The sequence below is a fragment of the Lolium perenne genome, chromosome 2 (genome assembly GCF_019359855.2).
Source record: "Lolium perenne isolate Kyuss_39 chromosome 2, Kyuss_2.0, whole genome shotgun sequence".
NCBI lineage: Eukaryota > Viridiplantae > Streptophyta > Magnoliopsida > Poales > Poaceae > Lolium > Lolium perenne.
This window is the reverse complement of record NC_067245.2, coordinates 264,929,805-264,942,357: the sequence shown is the minus strand read 5'-3', so window position 1 is coordinate 264,942,357 and position 12,553 is coordinate 264,929,805. Positions and strand designations below refer to the sequence as shown.

The 12,553-nt window shown below is 44.4% G+C and overlaps 3 protein-coding genes across 4 annotated transcripts; 2 read left to right on the top strand and 1 right to left on the bottom strand.

Annotated features, from left to right (window-relative positions):
- Positions 1-3,088: 3,088 nt before the first annotated feature.
- Positions 3,089-6,935, top strand: LOC127335843 (O-fucosyltransferase 29). 2 transcript variants are annotated; one of them, XM_051362580.2, is made up of 9 exons: positions 3,089-3,472; positions 3,704-3,791; positions 3,869-3,945; positions 4,023-4,111; positions 4,201-4,390; positions 4,910-5,091; positions 5,178-5,280; positions 5,547-5,875; positions 6,331-6,935. In XM_051362580.2, exons 1-9 carry the CDS (start codon positions 3,275-3,277, stop codon positions 6,590-6,592), a joined length of 1,518 nt encoding a protein of 505 aa, XP_051218540.1. In that variant the 5' UTR covers positions 3,089-3,274; the 3' UTR covers positions 6,593-6,935. The 2 variants fall into 2 exon arrangements, with proteins under 2 accessions (XP_051218540.1, XP_051218539.1); XM_051362579.2 differs by having other exon boundaries at positions 5,544-5,875.
- A 148-nt stretch (positions 6,936-7,083) lies between these two features.
- Positions 7,084-8,976, bottom strand: LOC127335844 (malate dehydrogenase-like). The gene is made up of 7 exons (XM_051362581.2): positions 8,782-8,976; positions 8,511-8,669; positions 8,221-8,396; positions 7,854-8,131; positions 7,613-7,748; positions 7,415-7,526; positions 7,084-7,326 (listed from the first exon to the last, which is right to left on the bottom strand). The coding sequence occupies exons 1-7, from the start codon at positions 8,882-8,884 to the stop codon at positions 7,235-7,237; spliced, it is 1,056 nt and encodes a 351-aa protein (XP_051218541.1). The 5' UTR covers positions 8,885-8,976; the 3' UTR covers positions 7,084-7,234.
- Positions 8,977-10,989: 2,013 nt separating this feature from the next.
- Positions 10,990-12,231, top strand: LOC127335845 (probable aquaporin TIP2-1). The gene is made up of 3 exons (XM_051362582.2): positions 10,990-11,210; positions 11,309-11,559; positions 11,670-12,231. Exons 1-3 carry the CDS (start codon positions 11,084-11,086, stop codon positions 12,036-12,038), a joined length of 747 nt encoding a protein of 248 aa, XP_051218542.1. The 5' UTR covers positions 10,990-11,083; the 3' UTR covers positions 12,039-12,231.
- The last annotated feature ends 322 nt before the right edge of the window (positions 12,232-12,553 follow it).

The following is a 12,553-nucleotide window of genomic DNA, read 5'->3' as shown; positions in this document are numbered from 1 at the left end:
GAAGTAAAAAAAAGCCTTGTTCTCTATTGGAGATATGAAAGCCCCGGGTAGAGATGGTTTACATGCAATCTTCTTTAAAAAATGCTGGCACGTTCTGGGGAATATTCTTACAAAATAAGTGTTAGATGCAATCAACAACAAAATTATTCCTGAAGGCTGGAATGACACCATCATTGTCTTGATCCCGAAAATTGACGATCCAGAACTCATCTCCCAATACAGGCCAATTAGTTTGTGTAATGTCATCTATAAGGTAATATCTAAAATGATTGACTTTCGTTTTAAACATGTACTAGATGAAGTTATTTCCCCTGTTTTAAGTGCTTTTGTATCTGGAAGAATTATTACTGATAATATTCTTGTTGCTTATGAGTGCCTCCATACAATCAAGAACAAGAAGAAGGGGAAGTCTGGTTATTGTGCTGCTAAACTTGACATGCATAAAGCTTATGACAGAGTTGAGTGGAATTTCTTGGAAAAAATGCTCATCAAGCTTGGCTTTCATATGGATTTTGTAGAACTGCCGATGGCATGTGTCAGATCTATGAAGTACAAGATGAGATATAATGATCAGGAGACTGAGGAGTTTACACCTTCCAGGGGGTTGAGATAGGGAGATCCGCTATCTCCCTATCTCTTTCTTATTTGTGCAGAGGGTTTATCGAGTTTACTGGCTTACCAAGAGGAAGTTCGTGGCATTGAAGGAGTAAGGGTGTGCAGGAATGCACCGTTAGTTTCACATTTACTTTTTGCTGACGACTCCCTGATCCTTATGAGGGCAGATTTAATTAATGCAACTTCGGTGAGATAGGTTCTTGATCAATACTGTGCAAATTCGGGCCAACTAGTTAGTGAAGCAAAATGCAGCATATATTTTAGTCCTAATATGGAGGTGCAAGTAAAGGCTGATATTTGTTCCGAGCTGAATGTTATGACAGGAGCACTTTCAGGTAGATATTTGGGTCTCCCAGCTATGATTGGGATTGACAAAAGTGATAATTTCATCTATTTGCTTGAGAGAATTATTGCAAGATTAAGTGGCTGGAAGGAAAAACTTCTCTCTATGGGAGCTAAGGAGATCTTAATAAAAGCAATTTTTCAATCTATACCGGTTTTTGCCATGGCAGTGTTTAAAATACCGAAAAAAGTCTTGAAAGATTTGACTGATGCAATAGCTGCATTCTGGTGGGGGGACACAGAAGAACAAAGGAAAATGCACTAGTGCGCATGGTGGAGAATGTGTATTCCGAAGAGGGAAGGGGGAATGGGGTTTCAAGATCTCCATACTTTCAATCTAGCAATGCTAGCAAAACAATCCTGGAGACTTTTATCCAGTCCTGATTCTCTTTGTGCACGAGTTCTAAAAGAAAAGTACTATCCAAATGTACATCTCTTAAAAGCAGGCCGTAAGAAGGGCTCTTCCTTCACCTGGCAAAGCATTGTGCAAGGTCTGAATACTTTCAAAAGGGGACATATTTGGAGAGTCGGCGATGGTACAAATATAAATATATGGACTGATCACTGGATTTCAACTAGTGTTAATTGGAGAATTCAAACAGATAGAGGACATTGCCTGTTGAGAACAGTAGATGAGCTAATAGATCCTTATACTGGTGCATGGGATGAAGACTTGATAAATTCAAACTTTAATCCATATGATGTACAACAGATTCTGAAAATTCCATAAGCCGAAACTTAGAGGATGACTTCATAGCATGGCATAAATCAAAAAGTTTCACCCTTACAGTCAGACCGGCTTATCACACAGAATGGGAACACCAATTTGGCATAAGATCAAGAAGAGCGGATGGACAAGGACTAGTACAAGTAAATCCGGTATGGGAAGAACTTTGGAAATTGAGTGTTCCCTTGAAGGTAAAAAATTTCGGCTGGAAGGAGCTACACGGCCTAGTACCGGGCATGGGAGTCTTAGCTAATAGACATATAAATGTTGCTGCACAATGTCCCATATGGAAACAAGGCTGTGAAGATATCAAACATTTACTTTTCACCTATCTGAGAGCAAAGGAAGTGTGGAGAGATCTTGGTCTATGGAATTACATTAAGGATTTGTGTCAAGTTGATCGCTCTGGCAAACTATATTGGTTGCTGGTTGGTACATATGGTGGCAACGTCGCGAAGCGGTGAAAGGCGAGAGTATTGCCAATGCAAAAACTTCAACATTCTCGATACATGCGATCACAACAAATTATGGAGCAGCGACACATATTAGAGTTCCCAAGATAAATGGATGGACTAAACCACCTCCAAAAACCTATAAACTGAACGTTGATGCAAGTTTCTTCCAATCGGGAATAGGGGCAGCAGCAGCTGTAATAAGAAACTCAAGAGGGGAAGCAATTGCAGGAGGTGCATGGCCATTTGCTAACATTGTGGACTCTTCGACAGCTAAGGCTACATCTTTAAAAAGAGGTCTAGAGCTTTTAGAGAATATTCAATGCTCTCCAACAATCGTAGAATCTGACAATCTAGAAGTGGTGAATGCTTGCAATGGGGATATTGAAATTTGGACTCCATACACGGCGATCCTTCTGGACTGTTTTCAGATTGCTCAGAGGATGGGTGGAATTTCCTTCAATTATTGTCCAAGAGATTCAAATAGGGTAGCTCACAATTTAGCTAGATATAGTTTTGATACAAATCAGGTTATAGTTTGGGATGGTGATCCACCAGACCATGTGCTTCAGGATGTAATCTCTGATGTAACTATGATTTGAACTCGGGCAGCAAGTTTCTGACGCAATCTTTTCCTTACCAGGGTATCGAAGGGGACTGGAAGGTTTTTAATGAGGCGACTTGCTTGCTTAATATATTGTGTTTTACCCTAAAAAAAAAATGTGTCGAGAGCAGAATATGAGAGAGAACATGTGGCCCATTTTTAATCTAGCTAGGCATAATAGGAGTGAACAGACAAAAAAAAAATACACAAGCAAGCCCACAAATCGAGATGGGCCAACATACCACAACACATCCGCTATGGCAGAAAAAGAAGAAGATTCAGCCCAGTTCTATGAGTTTTCCTTCTTTCTGCCTTTACGTATCTATGGCATGTGGGCCCCGGCACAGCCCCACGCCCCACTCCGCGTTCACACAACTGCTTCCTCCACTCGCCATGGAAGCCCCCTTCGCGAGCTCACGCGCCTCCACGATCTAGTGCAGCAGCTCCACTCCGGCGTTCTCGGCGCCGCCGAGGCTGCAGGTTCTGCACACTCGGGTCTGCTTCCCGTGGGGTACGACCAGATAAGGGCGCGGCATGGGGAGGAAGCCTGATCCGGCGAAGCCACACTCCGGTGTGGGCTCCGCCTCGCCGAAGGCGGCGAGGAGGGCGCCGCCTTCACCATTATTCCTCGGCACGGCTCTATTCGTTCTAGGCTTCGTATCGCTCTTCACCGGGCACATCGTCACCGACGCCGACTGGTCGCGGATCCGGAGCCGGTGGCGGTCCAATCAGGTAATTGGCGACCGCTTGGACCCTTTTACTGTATAATTCGACAGAATTTTGTTGAGATTGTTGAGTGTAGTTACCCTAGAAAGAATTCGAGTTTTATCAGTGAAATACGGAATGAGTACACGCCTATACCTGTCGCATTGTAACCTACTAGGAACTAATTGAAGGAATTCGAGTGAGAAGTTCGTTTTGTAGGTTTCTCAATTGATTTTGCTCCCTCCCGAATATGTGCAGGTTAGAAATAATGGACCCATTGATATTTGGAAATCAAGGTATTCCAACTTGTACTACGGATGCAGTGGGAGGAGCCCAGAGTTAAGAGGTTAGTCTACTCAGTCAGTAACGTGAAGACCGATTAAAGATACAATGTTTCAGGTTTTATCTGTGTTCGTCTTTCAGCTGCCGTGCCGGAGAACAGTTCTACCGGTTACTTGCTCATTGGAACTAGCGGGGGCCTAAACCAACAGCGCATAGGGGTATAATTTTCTTTCAACTTGTAATTGATTTGTTTTTATTATCCATTGTATTACCATTATGAATCTTCAGTTTCCAGATAATAGATGCTGTTGTTGTTGCCCGGATTTTGAATGCCACACTTGTTGTACCTGAGTTAGACCACCACTCATTCTGGAAGGATGACAGGTGACCTAAAAATTTGAATTCACATGGGATTGTTATAGTTGATTGTAACTGGCAGAGACTTGTCCTCATACTGTGTGTGCTATATGCAGTGACTTCTCCGACATTTTTGATGCGGACTGGTTCATTTCATACCTGTCAAAGGATGTAACTGTTGTTAAAAGGATCCCTTATGAAGTGATGACATCAATGGATAAACTCCCATGGACTATGCGTGCACCTAGAAAGTCCATGCCTGAGTTTTACATTGATGAAGTTTTGCCTATTCTGATGCGAAGGCGAGTAAGTAAACCAAGCAAGTGCATTGGTTTGGAACTTGTTGCATATTGCTTCCTGTTTATCAAATACTTCCTGCTATTTATGACTTCTTTCATTGTAAAGCATGCCATTACATAAACACAGAAGATATTTTGGTTCTCAGCCTTCCTACTACCTCCATTCCAAATTAATTGACTCAGCTTTGGCTTGTATCAAAGCAAAATCTGAGTCAATTAATTTGAAACGGAGGGAGTACTTATTAGTTCGTTTAATTTCAAGATAACCATCTTATTCATCTGGTTGAGTATAGACAGTTACATGGTGATAATGTGAACATTTGATTATCCACTTGCTTACCTGTCGCATGGTAAACTTGGTAGTTCATTTATTTGTTAAGAGAACACATCCTGATTTCCCTTCTATTAAGAGGTGTATTAATAGCTTTATTAATTGGCAACATATATAAAACATTAGTTATTTGTACTGATGAATATATAAATGTAACTACACATGCCTATTAACTTGAAGATGAAATTTTTGCAGGCTTTGCAACTAACTAAGTTTGATTATCGGCTCACCGGTGAGCTTGATGAAGAATTGCAGAAGTTACGGTGTCGAGTAAACTTTCATGCGTTAAGATTTACACGATCCATACAAAGTCTGGGTAGAAAGTTGGTGCGGAGGCTGAGAACCATGAGCTCACGATATGTCGCCATTCACTTGAGGTATACTCCTCCCTAAATGGAATTTATGAACATTTTCCCTGAAAGTACTCATATTTAATAAAGATAATCTTTTGTTTATACCTTAGGTTTGAACCTGACATGCTTGCATTTTCTGGCTGCTACTACGGTGGTGGTGAAAAAGAAAGAAAGGAACTCGCTGAAATCAGGAAACGATGGGATACATTACCTGTAAGAACTCTGAAACTTGGTGAGACTTCCCTATCGTATTGTTCTCAACAGATGGGTCCATAACTATGATTGGATATTTGCTGGGTTTTGCATTTCGTCTTTGTACCTACAAGTGTATGTTGAGTAGGATTTCCTTAAAAGAACATGCTATGTGAGATAACTTAATGCTTTTAATGGTGATGTTTCCGGTGATTGGATGTTGGTCAGTTGGTTTCATTTAGAGTAAGTTTTGAATTGTGAAATGATTTTACATTCATTCCTAGCAGGACCTGAGTGCTGAGGATGAGCGCACTAGGGGAAAATGTCCATTAACTCCACATGAAATTGGTTTACTGCTGCGAGCTCTTGGTTTTGGCAATGAAACTTACCTGTATGTTGCTTCTGGAGAAATATATGGCGGAGAAGAAACTCTCCGACCTCTGCGGGAACTCTTTCCAAACTTCTACACCAAGGAGATGCTTGTTGGGGATGATTTGAAACCATTCCTTCCTTTTTCTTCACGATTGGCTGCAGTTGACTTCATTGTCTGTGATGAGAGTGATGTTTTTGTTACAAATAATAACGGAAACATGGCCAAGGTATTAGCTGGCCGCAGGTAATACACCCGTCTTTTTTGTGGATAGCTCCGTGTATTCTAGAAAATGCCTTTGTAGATTACTCCTTCCCAGAAGATAAACCATATAAGTTTTGTCCCAACTCAAACTTATTTAAGTTTGACCAAGCTTTCAGAAATAAATATCGATATTTATAGTACCAATTAAATATTGATTTGGTATTGTAGATATCAATATCTTTTCTATAAACTTGGTCAAAATTTAAAATGGTTGTCTTAGGAAAAAATATATATGCTTTATCTTTTTGGAAGGAGGGAGTATATTGTAACACAGTGCAAACAAGTGTTGAGGTTGGGTCCACACTCTATCTTATCCCTAATGCTACAAGTCTCTTTGTATGGTTTGCATAGTTGTGTATGTTGCTGGTAGTTTAGTTATACTCATTTGATTATATATTTTATATGCTAATGGTCTTTACGTCGTGTCTAATCTTCAGGCGATACATGGGCCACAAGAGAACTATTCGCCCAAACACGAAAAAGCTCAATGTATTATTTCAGGCACGGAATCAAATGGGTTGGGATATATTTTCACGGAAGGTAAAGAAAATCCAGAGGGGCCTTATGGGGGAACCCGATGATGCCAGACATGGACGAGATGATTTCCATGAAATGCCATCATCTTGTATCTGTCAAAGAGTACCAGCGAACAGATCAGTAACGGTACAAACTGATAAGTTGGCAGCCCAAGTGAGGTAGAAAACGAGAATTCTGGGAGATTCATTGAGCCTGGCGTTGATGCATTGGGAAAGTACATATTTGCTAAGTTCAAAATTATATTTGGACCAAATGAAACAGATGCTGGCGGCAAAGAGAACTCATTACGCCAGCTCGTGCTATCCTGGTGGTTCACTGTGCTACAAACAATTCAGACTCACAGCTCCAGTTTGATTCCCTAGTTTAATTAAATCAAAGAAACTACCACGGTAAGGTGTCACTAACTCAAGACACATGACCTGTAATTGTGATCTATACACGATAACATGAATGACCCATTAGATAGTGTGCTGTTAACAATGTCCGATGCAAGACTTTTGCACCTGTGAGTACGTGTAATTTGTTACGTTTTCTTTCTCGTAAGAATAGTTTGCTCTTTTAGGAAGATGCTACTAACGATGATGTGTTCTTGATAGTTACCGAGCACATTCAACCTTCTCTGCGCGCACTTTCTTCCTCTTTTCATGTGATCATGGATCCATGAGTGAAACTTCTCTTTAATTTCTGTTAATACAACAAGGCCAAACTGAACGTGAACTGAAGCTCCGCTTCAGCCATTGTAGTTCTGTCGTGTATTCATGACCAGGGCTGGTTTATTTACTGAAACAATTGGTTTACATTAGATCAGAGGATATTTATGGCTACGGCCTTCTCTTCCTTGAGCTCGCTTGCCGAGGCCTCCATCTTGGAGCGTGCAAAGTCGTCAATCTGAAGACCTGAAACAAATACACAAATTGTTTGAGGAGAAGCATAACGCTGCGATGCAATGCAAACGATCTCTGCTATCAACTTGAAAACGCTCACCCTGCACGATTGACCACTCCCCCTTGTCGCAAGTCACCGGGAACGAAAAGAAGGTACCCTCGGGGATGCCGTAGCTTCCGTCGGAGCATACGCCCATGGAGACCCAAGTACCCTAAGACGGTGCAAAACACTGTTGGCGTAGTTGCAAGTTCATAGTGATAGTACAAGAGATAGTCATGGCATCCTATGGGGTTGTACCTTTGGGGTGCCAAGGATCCAGTCTCTGATGTGGTCGCAGGCAGCGCTGGCGGCGGACAGCGAGCTCGACAGCTTACGCGCCTTGATCACCGCCGCGCCGCGTTGCTGGACGGTGCTGACGAACTCCTCCCTCAGCCTTTGGCCATGTACACACAAGAAAGACGGCAGTTGGTTCAGCTTAATCTGTAAGACCACCGTGCCAAGGAAGGCGACGTGATAGGGATAAGACACGGCCAGCTACCATTTCTCGTCGGCGACGAGCTCCTTCACCGGTCTCTCGCCGAGCTCAGTCCTGACGGTGGCGTGGCTGGCGTCGGGGAACTGGGTCGAGGAGTGGTTCCCCCATATGATGGCGTTCTTGACGTCGCCGACGGGCACGTTCAGCTTCTCGGCAACCTGGCCCAGGGCGCGGTTGTGGTCGAGCCGCGTGAGGCAGGTGATGTTCTTGGCGGGGATCGAGGTGGCGAACTCCTTGAGGACCAGCGCATTGGTGTTCGCAGGGTTAGCCACTACTAGAACCTGCAAAGGGATCAGCTCCGGTTAAAAGTTCGTTGGAATACTTGGCGATTCTTAGCACTCTCTAATTGTACCGTGCCGGTGCGTCACACCTTGCAGTTGGGCGCGGCGTGCTGCTGCAGAGCAGAGGCCTGGGACTTGTAGATGGGGACGTTCTTGGCGATCAGGTCTTTCCTCTTCATCCCTTCTTTCCTCGGCCATCCGCCGATCAAGATGGCCACGTTGACGCCCTTGAAGGCTTCGGCCTCATCGCTCGTCGCCACAACTCCTGTGACAAAATACTTCTTCTGTAACACGCGTAGCTACAGCCTACAACGCCTTGGAACCTGGCTAAGCTAGGAAGCTGAAAACAAAAAATGGATGCAGTGCAGTGCAGGTATACCTCTGAGCAGAGGCAGCGCAGCGTCGATCAGCTCCATCCTGACGCCGTTGAGGGCGTCGGCGGCGCGCGGGAGGTCGAGCATGTGGAGGACCACCGGCTGGTCCGGTCCTAGCATCTGGCCCCTCGCGATCATGGCGACGATGGCATACCCAATCTGCCCTGCGAGGCAACAATGCACGCACTTGTGTGAGCTCTTTTCCTTCTGATCAGTAAGAGGTTATTGCCTGATTCAGTGTATGACAGTATGAGCTTCTGAACTTGGGGTGTTTACCTGCGGCTCCCGTGACAAGAACTTTGACGGCTTGCTTCGGATCATCTCTCGACACCCACGGGCGCCATCTCACGAGGCGCTGGAGGAGAGAAACAGAAGACATCACTATTACAAGAGTTTTTCGGTGAAATCTGTATGCGAGTGATTAAACGGTCTCTAACAATATCTTCCTTGTGTTCGGCTTATGTGGGATCGATCGATTAGCAGAGTTCAAATAGCACCAAGTAGGCCATCCCATGATACCTTGCCTTTGCTAGGCTGATGCCGGAAGGCTCGGATGCCATGCTGCTTGCTGCAAGAAATCGAGCTACCTGACTTAAAGTTAGGCATAATATCTGGAAGCTGAAGGTGTACTCCAACAGTTTCGCTATTTCTGAAATAACCAAAAAATAACTATTTCTAAGTCGCAAGCGTCTAATCAGGTTTCAGGATTGTGCAAGTGAACCTCAATCTGAATTTTGGACTTAACGTGCGAAATTCTTCCACTATTATCAAATGTGAGACAGACAGCATTAAGTCCAAAATTCAAGATTTCCTATATATCAAGATTTCCTATGTTGAATGACACCTAGAAAACATATAGATAGCATTTGAGGCTCTCATTATGGACAATGGTTATCAAATTTTGGTTGATTGCGAGCAGTTTTTTTTGGGTGTCGATACGAGGTTCATTTCATAGAATGAGCACACTTCCATTTCCATGTGACATTGAAACATAAATACTAAACTTGAAATATTTTATGACAAAAATTTAATGCAAACCCTACCAGAATTTATTTAAATCCATTTGAGTGAATCAAATTCAATTCTTGGTATCCAAACAAGGTGTTAGATCATTTTTAGAACATCGCCGAAACATCACAACGCGCCTTGTACAATGTAGAGATGTCCCTGATTTTTGACATTTATGCCCCTGTGACGCTGAGCTAGTCGGACCATATGCATCGGTGTGTTAACCACGTCGATAAGAAATATGAGTTTAAATTATTAAGATGCGAAATAATTGCATAGATGTTAACCACTTCGGTAAAAAATACTCCCTCCGTTCTCTTTTAATTGACTCGGATTTAGTACAAATTTGTACTAAATTTGAGTCAATTAAAAAAGAACGGAGGGAGTATTTATATTATTGATTAGTATGAAGGACAGAAAATTATTCCACTTCTCACAGAAGGTTGAAATTGCATTGGTTATGATGCAATTTTAGGGAAGCCCTTCAGTGTTAATCCCAGTTAACCTTAGCCTTACTGAAGTTAGCTGAACAACATCTAAAAACAGTTAGCTGTACAAAATGTTGAAGTGAAATCCCAGAAAAAGCTGCAAAAATTACCGAGTTGTGCAACCAGAAGGGAAAGATTTTTTCGCAAAAATTCACCATGGGTTGCAGCATAAAGACGATAGGCTTTTTTGGTCTCACCATCTAATGAAGTCATCTCCACTCATTGCAGCACACTAGTATTGTATAATATTGCTCAATTTGCAATTTTAATTGCTCTACCAGTGACAAGCTTATTTAGTTTAATTTTGTATGCTTCACCTGCTCCAAATGGAGTATCGATATTCATTGGATCACTGCCACCCAACCTCTCTAAATTGCTCTATGTTACTTTTATTACATTATTTACATGTATGAATAATGATGGATTACTGCATAATACAGTATCTATTGTGACTTGCCGATGTACTCTTGCATTGCAGGGAACTGGAGAACTATAGCTCCTGGTTGTAATATATTTATGATGCAGTACTTCAATAACAATGATCCAACCAATCAATTCCCATATAGTAGGATAGTGTTGTTTAGGAATCATGACATCAGGGAAAATGATAATCCTGAACTAACATTCATAAGATTGAATGAACACACCTAATTTCAATAGGTGCAAAACGAGAAGTAAAGGGAGCATATATACAACAGTTCGGCCGTTCGAATGCACCGCCAAAGATTTGTTTAAGCATGGGCTTTTTTCTCCTCGTTGTCTTGTGGTGTATCATAACGCGGCTGCTGTCTAAACAATTGCAACAAACACAAAGTTCAGCAAACCAGGGTTGTTGGTCGGCCAAAATCAACCACAAAATACAATTAATGCTTATCTCATGAACATTGTGGTGATCATTTAGCACCGCCCATGATATTGTAATGCATTTTCTTGGCAGGGCATCGGGCCATTAGAGCCATCTCACTTGTATAAATGGAGGCTAATTAGAAGGAACCCCCAGCATCAGTAAGCAGTCAGACTTTTAACTCTTAGCCTGAAGGCACTTTTCCATTCATACAGAGAGAGAGAAAAGCGATTAAAAGATGGTGAAGCTTGCAACTGGAAGCTTCGGCGACTCGTTCAGCGCCACGTCCATCAGATCCTATATCGCCGAGTTCATCGCCACCCTCCTCTTCGTGTTCGCCGGCGTCGGGTCCGCCATTTCGTACGGTGAGCTCCTCCTGCTAGCTGTTCCAAATATCTGCCCGGGAAATCTGTTCCGGCTTATTGGCTCCATTGATAACTGAAAACTTGTCTTGTGTAAACAGGGAAACTGACGGACGGTGGCGCGCTGGACCCTGCTGGCCTGGTGGCGATCGCGATCGCCCATGCGTTCGCCCTCTTCGTCGGTGTGGCCATGGCCGCCAACATCTCCGGCGGCCACCTGAACCCCGCCGTCACGTTCGGCCTCGCGGTCGGCGGCCACATCACCATCCTCACCGGGCTCTTCTACTGGGTCGCCCAGCTGCTCGGCGCCTCCGTGGCATGCCTGCTCCTGCAGTTTGTCACTCACGGCGAGGTTGGCATAAGCTATCTTTTTAAGCTCGTGCAAAGAACTCTTGCCATGTTACTCTGAACTCTGAAGCAGTACCACACTGTAAAATGTACTCCCTGCTTTTCCTTCTGCAGCCTATCCCGACACACGCCGTCGGCGGGATCAGCGAGATCGAGGGCGTGGTGATGGAGATCGTGATCACCTTCGCGCTCGTGTACACGGTGTACGCCACGGCGGCCGACCCCAAAAAGGGCTCCCTCGGCACCATAGCGCCTATTGCCATTGGCTTCATCGTCGGCGCCAACATCCTGGCCGCGGGACCATTCAGCGGCGGCTCCATGAACCCGGCACGCTCCTTCGGCCCCGCCGCCGTAGCCGGCGACTTCTCTGGCCACTGGGTGTACTGGGTCGGGCCACTCATCGGGGGCGGCCTCGCCGGGCTTGTCTACGGCGACGTGTTCATCGCCTCCTACCAGCCGGTCGGCCACCAGGAGTACGTCTGAAGAGCGTCGATCGGTCCGAACCTTGCCTCGTCGCCGTTGAACTTCATCATCACCACGACTTCCTGTTTGAATTTCGTCTTTGCTTTCGCTTGTAATCCACCATGCACAGCAAACCAATTGTAATCGACAACACCGCTCGACCTACATCTGTGATCAATCAAGTGGAGAATGAATCCAACACTGTCATAGAGCATCTCCACTCGTCACCAGGAGTTCTTCTATTCCGCCAAATGAAACATTTTTTCCCAGTCTTCCGCCGGATTGTTTCTGCCCAAGGCCAGGATGTTGGCGCCGGCGAAGCCAGGCCGAACCACAAGGCGTTGGGGGGTGATTGGGGACACCGGATGAAGCGAAAAGGGGAGTGTGCCAGAGCGAGACACCATGTATTCCCCACCAAGATTTGCCCTCGTGCGACACAGCCCCTCTCCCCCCCCCCCCTCGCCGCCATGTTGCCACCGGCACCGCCCTATCCCATCCGCCGCGCCCATGTCGCTAAAAAGGCCATTCACTGCCGC

Excerpts from the sequence above, each read along its gene's own strand:
- LOC127335843 (XM_051362579.2), top strand. The coding sequence starts at position 3,275 with ATGGGGAGGAAGCCTGATCCGGCGAAGCCACACTCCGGTGTGGGCTCC. Across the intron at positions 4,391-4,909 it reads CTATTCTGATGCGAAGGCGA|GCTTTGCAACTAACTAAGTT; the intron begins GTAAGTAAACCA and ends AAATTTTTGCAG. Across the intron at positions 5,281-5,543 it reads AACGATGGGATACATTACCT|CAGGACCTGAGTGCTGAGGA; the intron begins GTAAGAACTCTG and ends ATTCATTCCTAG.
- LOC127335844 (XM_051362581.2), bottom strand. The coding sequence starts at position 8,884 with ATGTCTTCTGTTTCTCTCCTCCAGCGCCTCGTGAGATGGCGCCCGTGG. Across the intron at positions 8,132-8,220 it reads ACGCCGCGCCCAACTGCAAG|GTTCTAGTAGTGGCTAACCC; the intron begins GTGTGACGCACC and ends ATCCCTTTGCAG. Across the intron at positions 7,327-7,414 it reads GGAGTGGTCAATCGTGCAGG|GTCTTCAGATTGACGACTTT; the intron begins GTGAGCGTTTTC and ends TATTTGTTTCAG.
- LOC127335845 (XM_051362582.2), top strand. The coding sequence starts at position 11,084 with ATGGTGAAGCTTGCAACTGGAAGCTTCGGCGACTCGTTCAGCGCCACG. Across the intron at positions 11,211-11,308 it reads CGGGTCCGCCATTTCGTACG|GGAAACTGACGGACGGTGGC; the intron begins GTGAGCTCCTCC and ends TTGTGTAAACAG. Across the intron at positions 11,560-11,669 it reads AGTTTGTCACTCACGGCGAG|CCTATCCCGACACACGCCGT; the intron begins GTTGGCATAAGC and ends TTCCTTCTGCAG.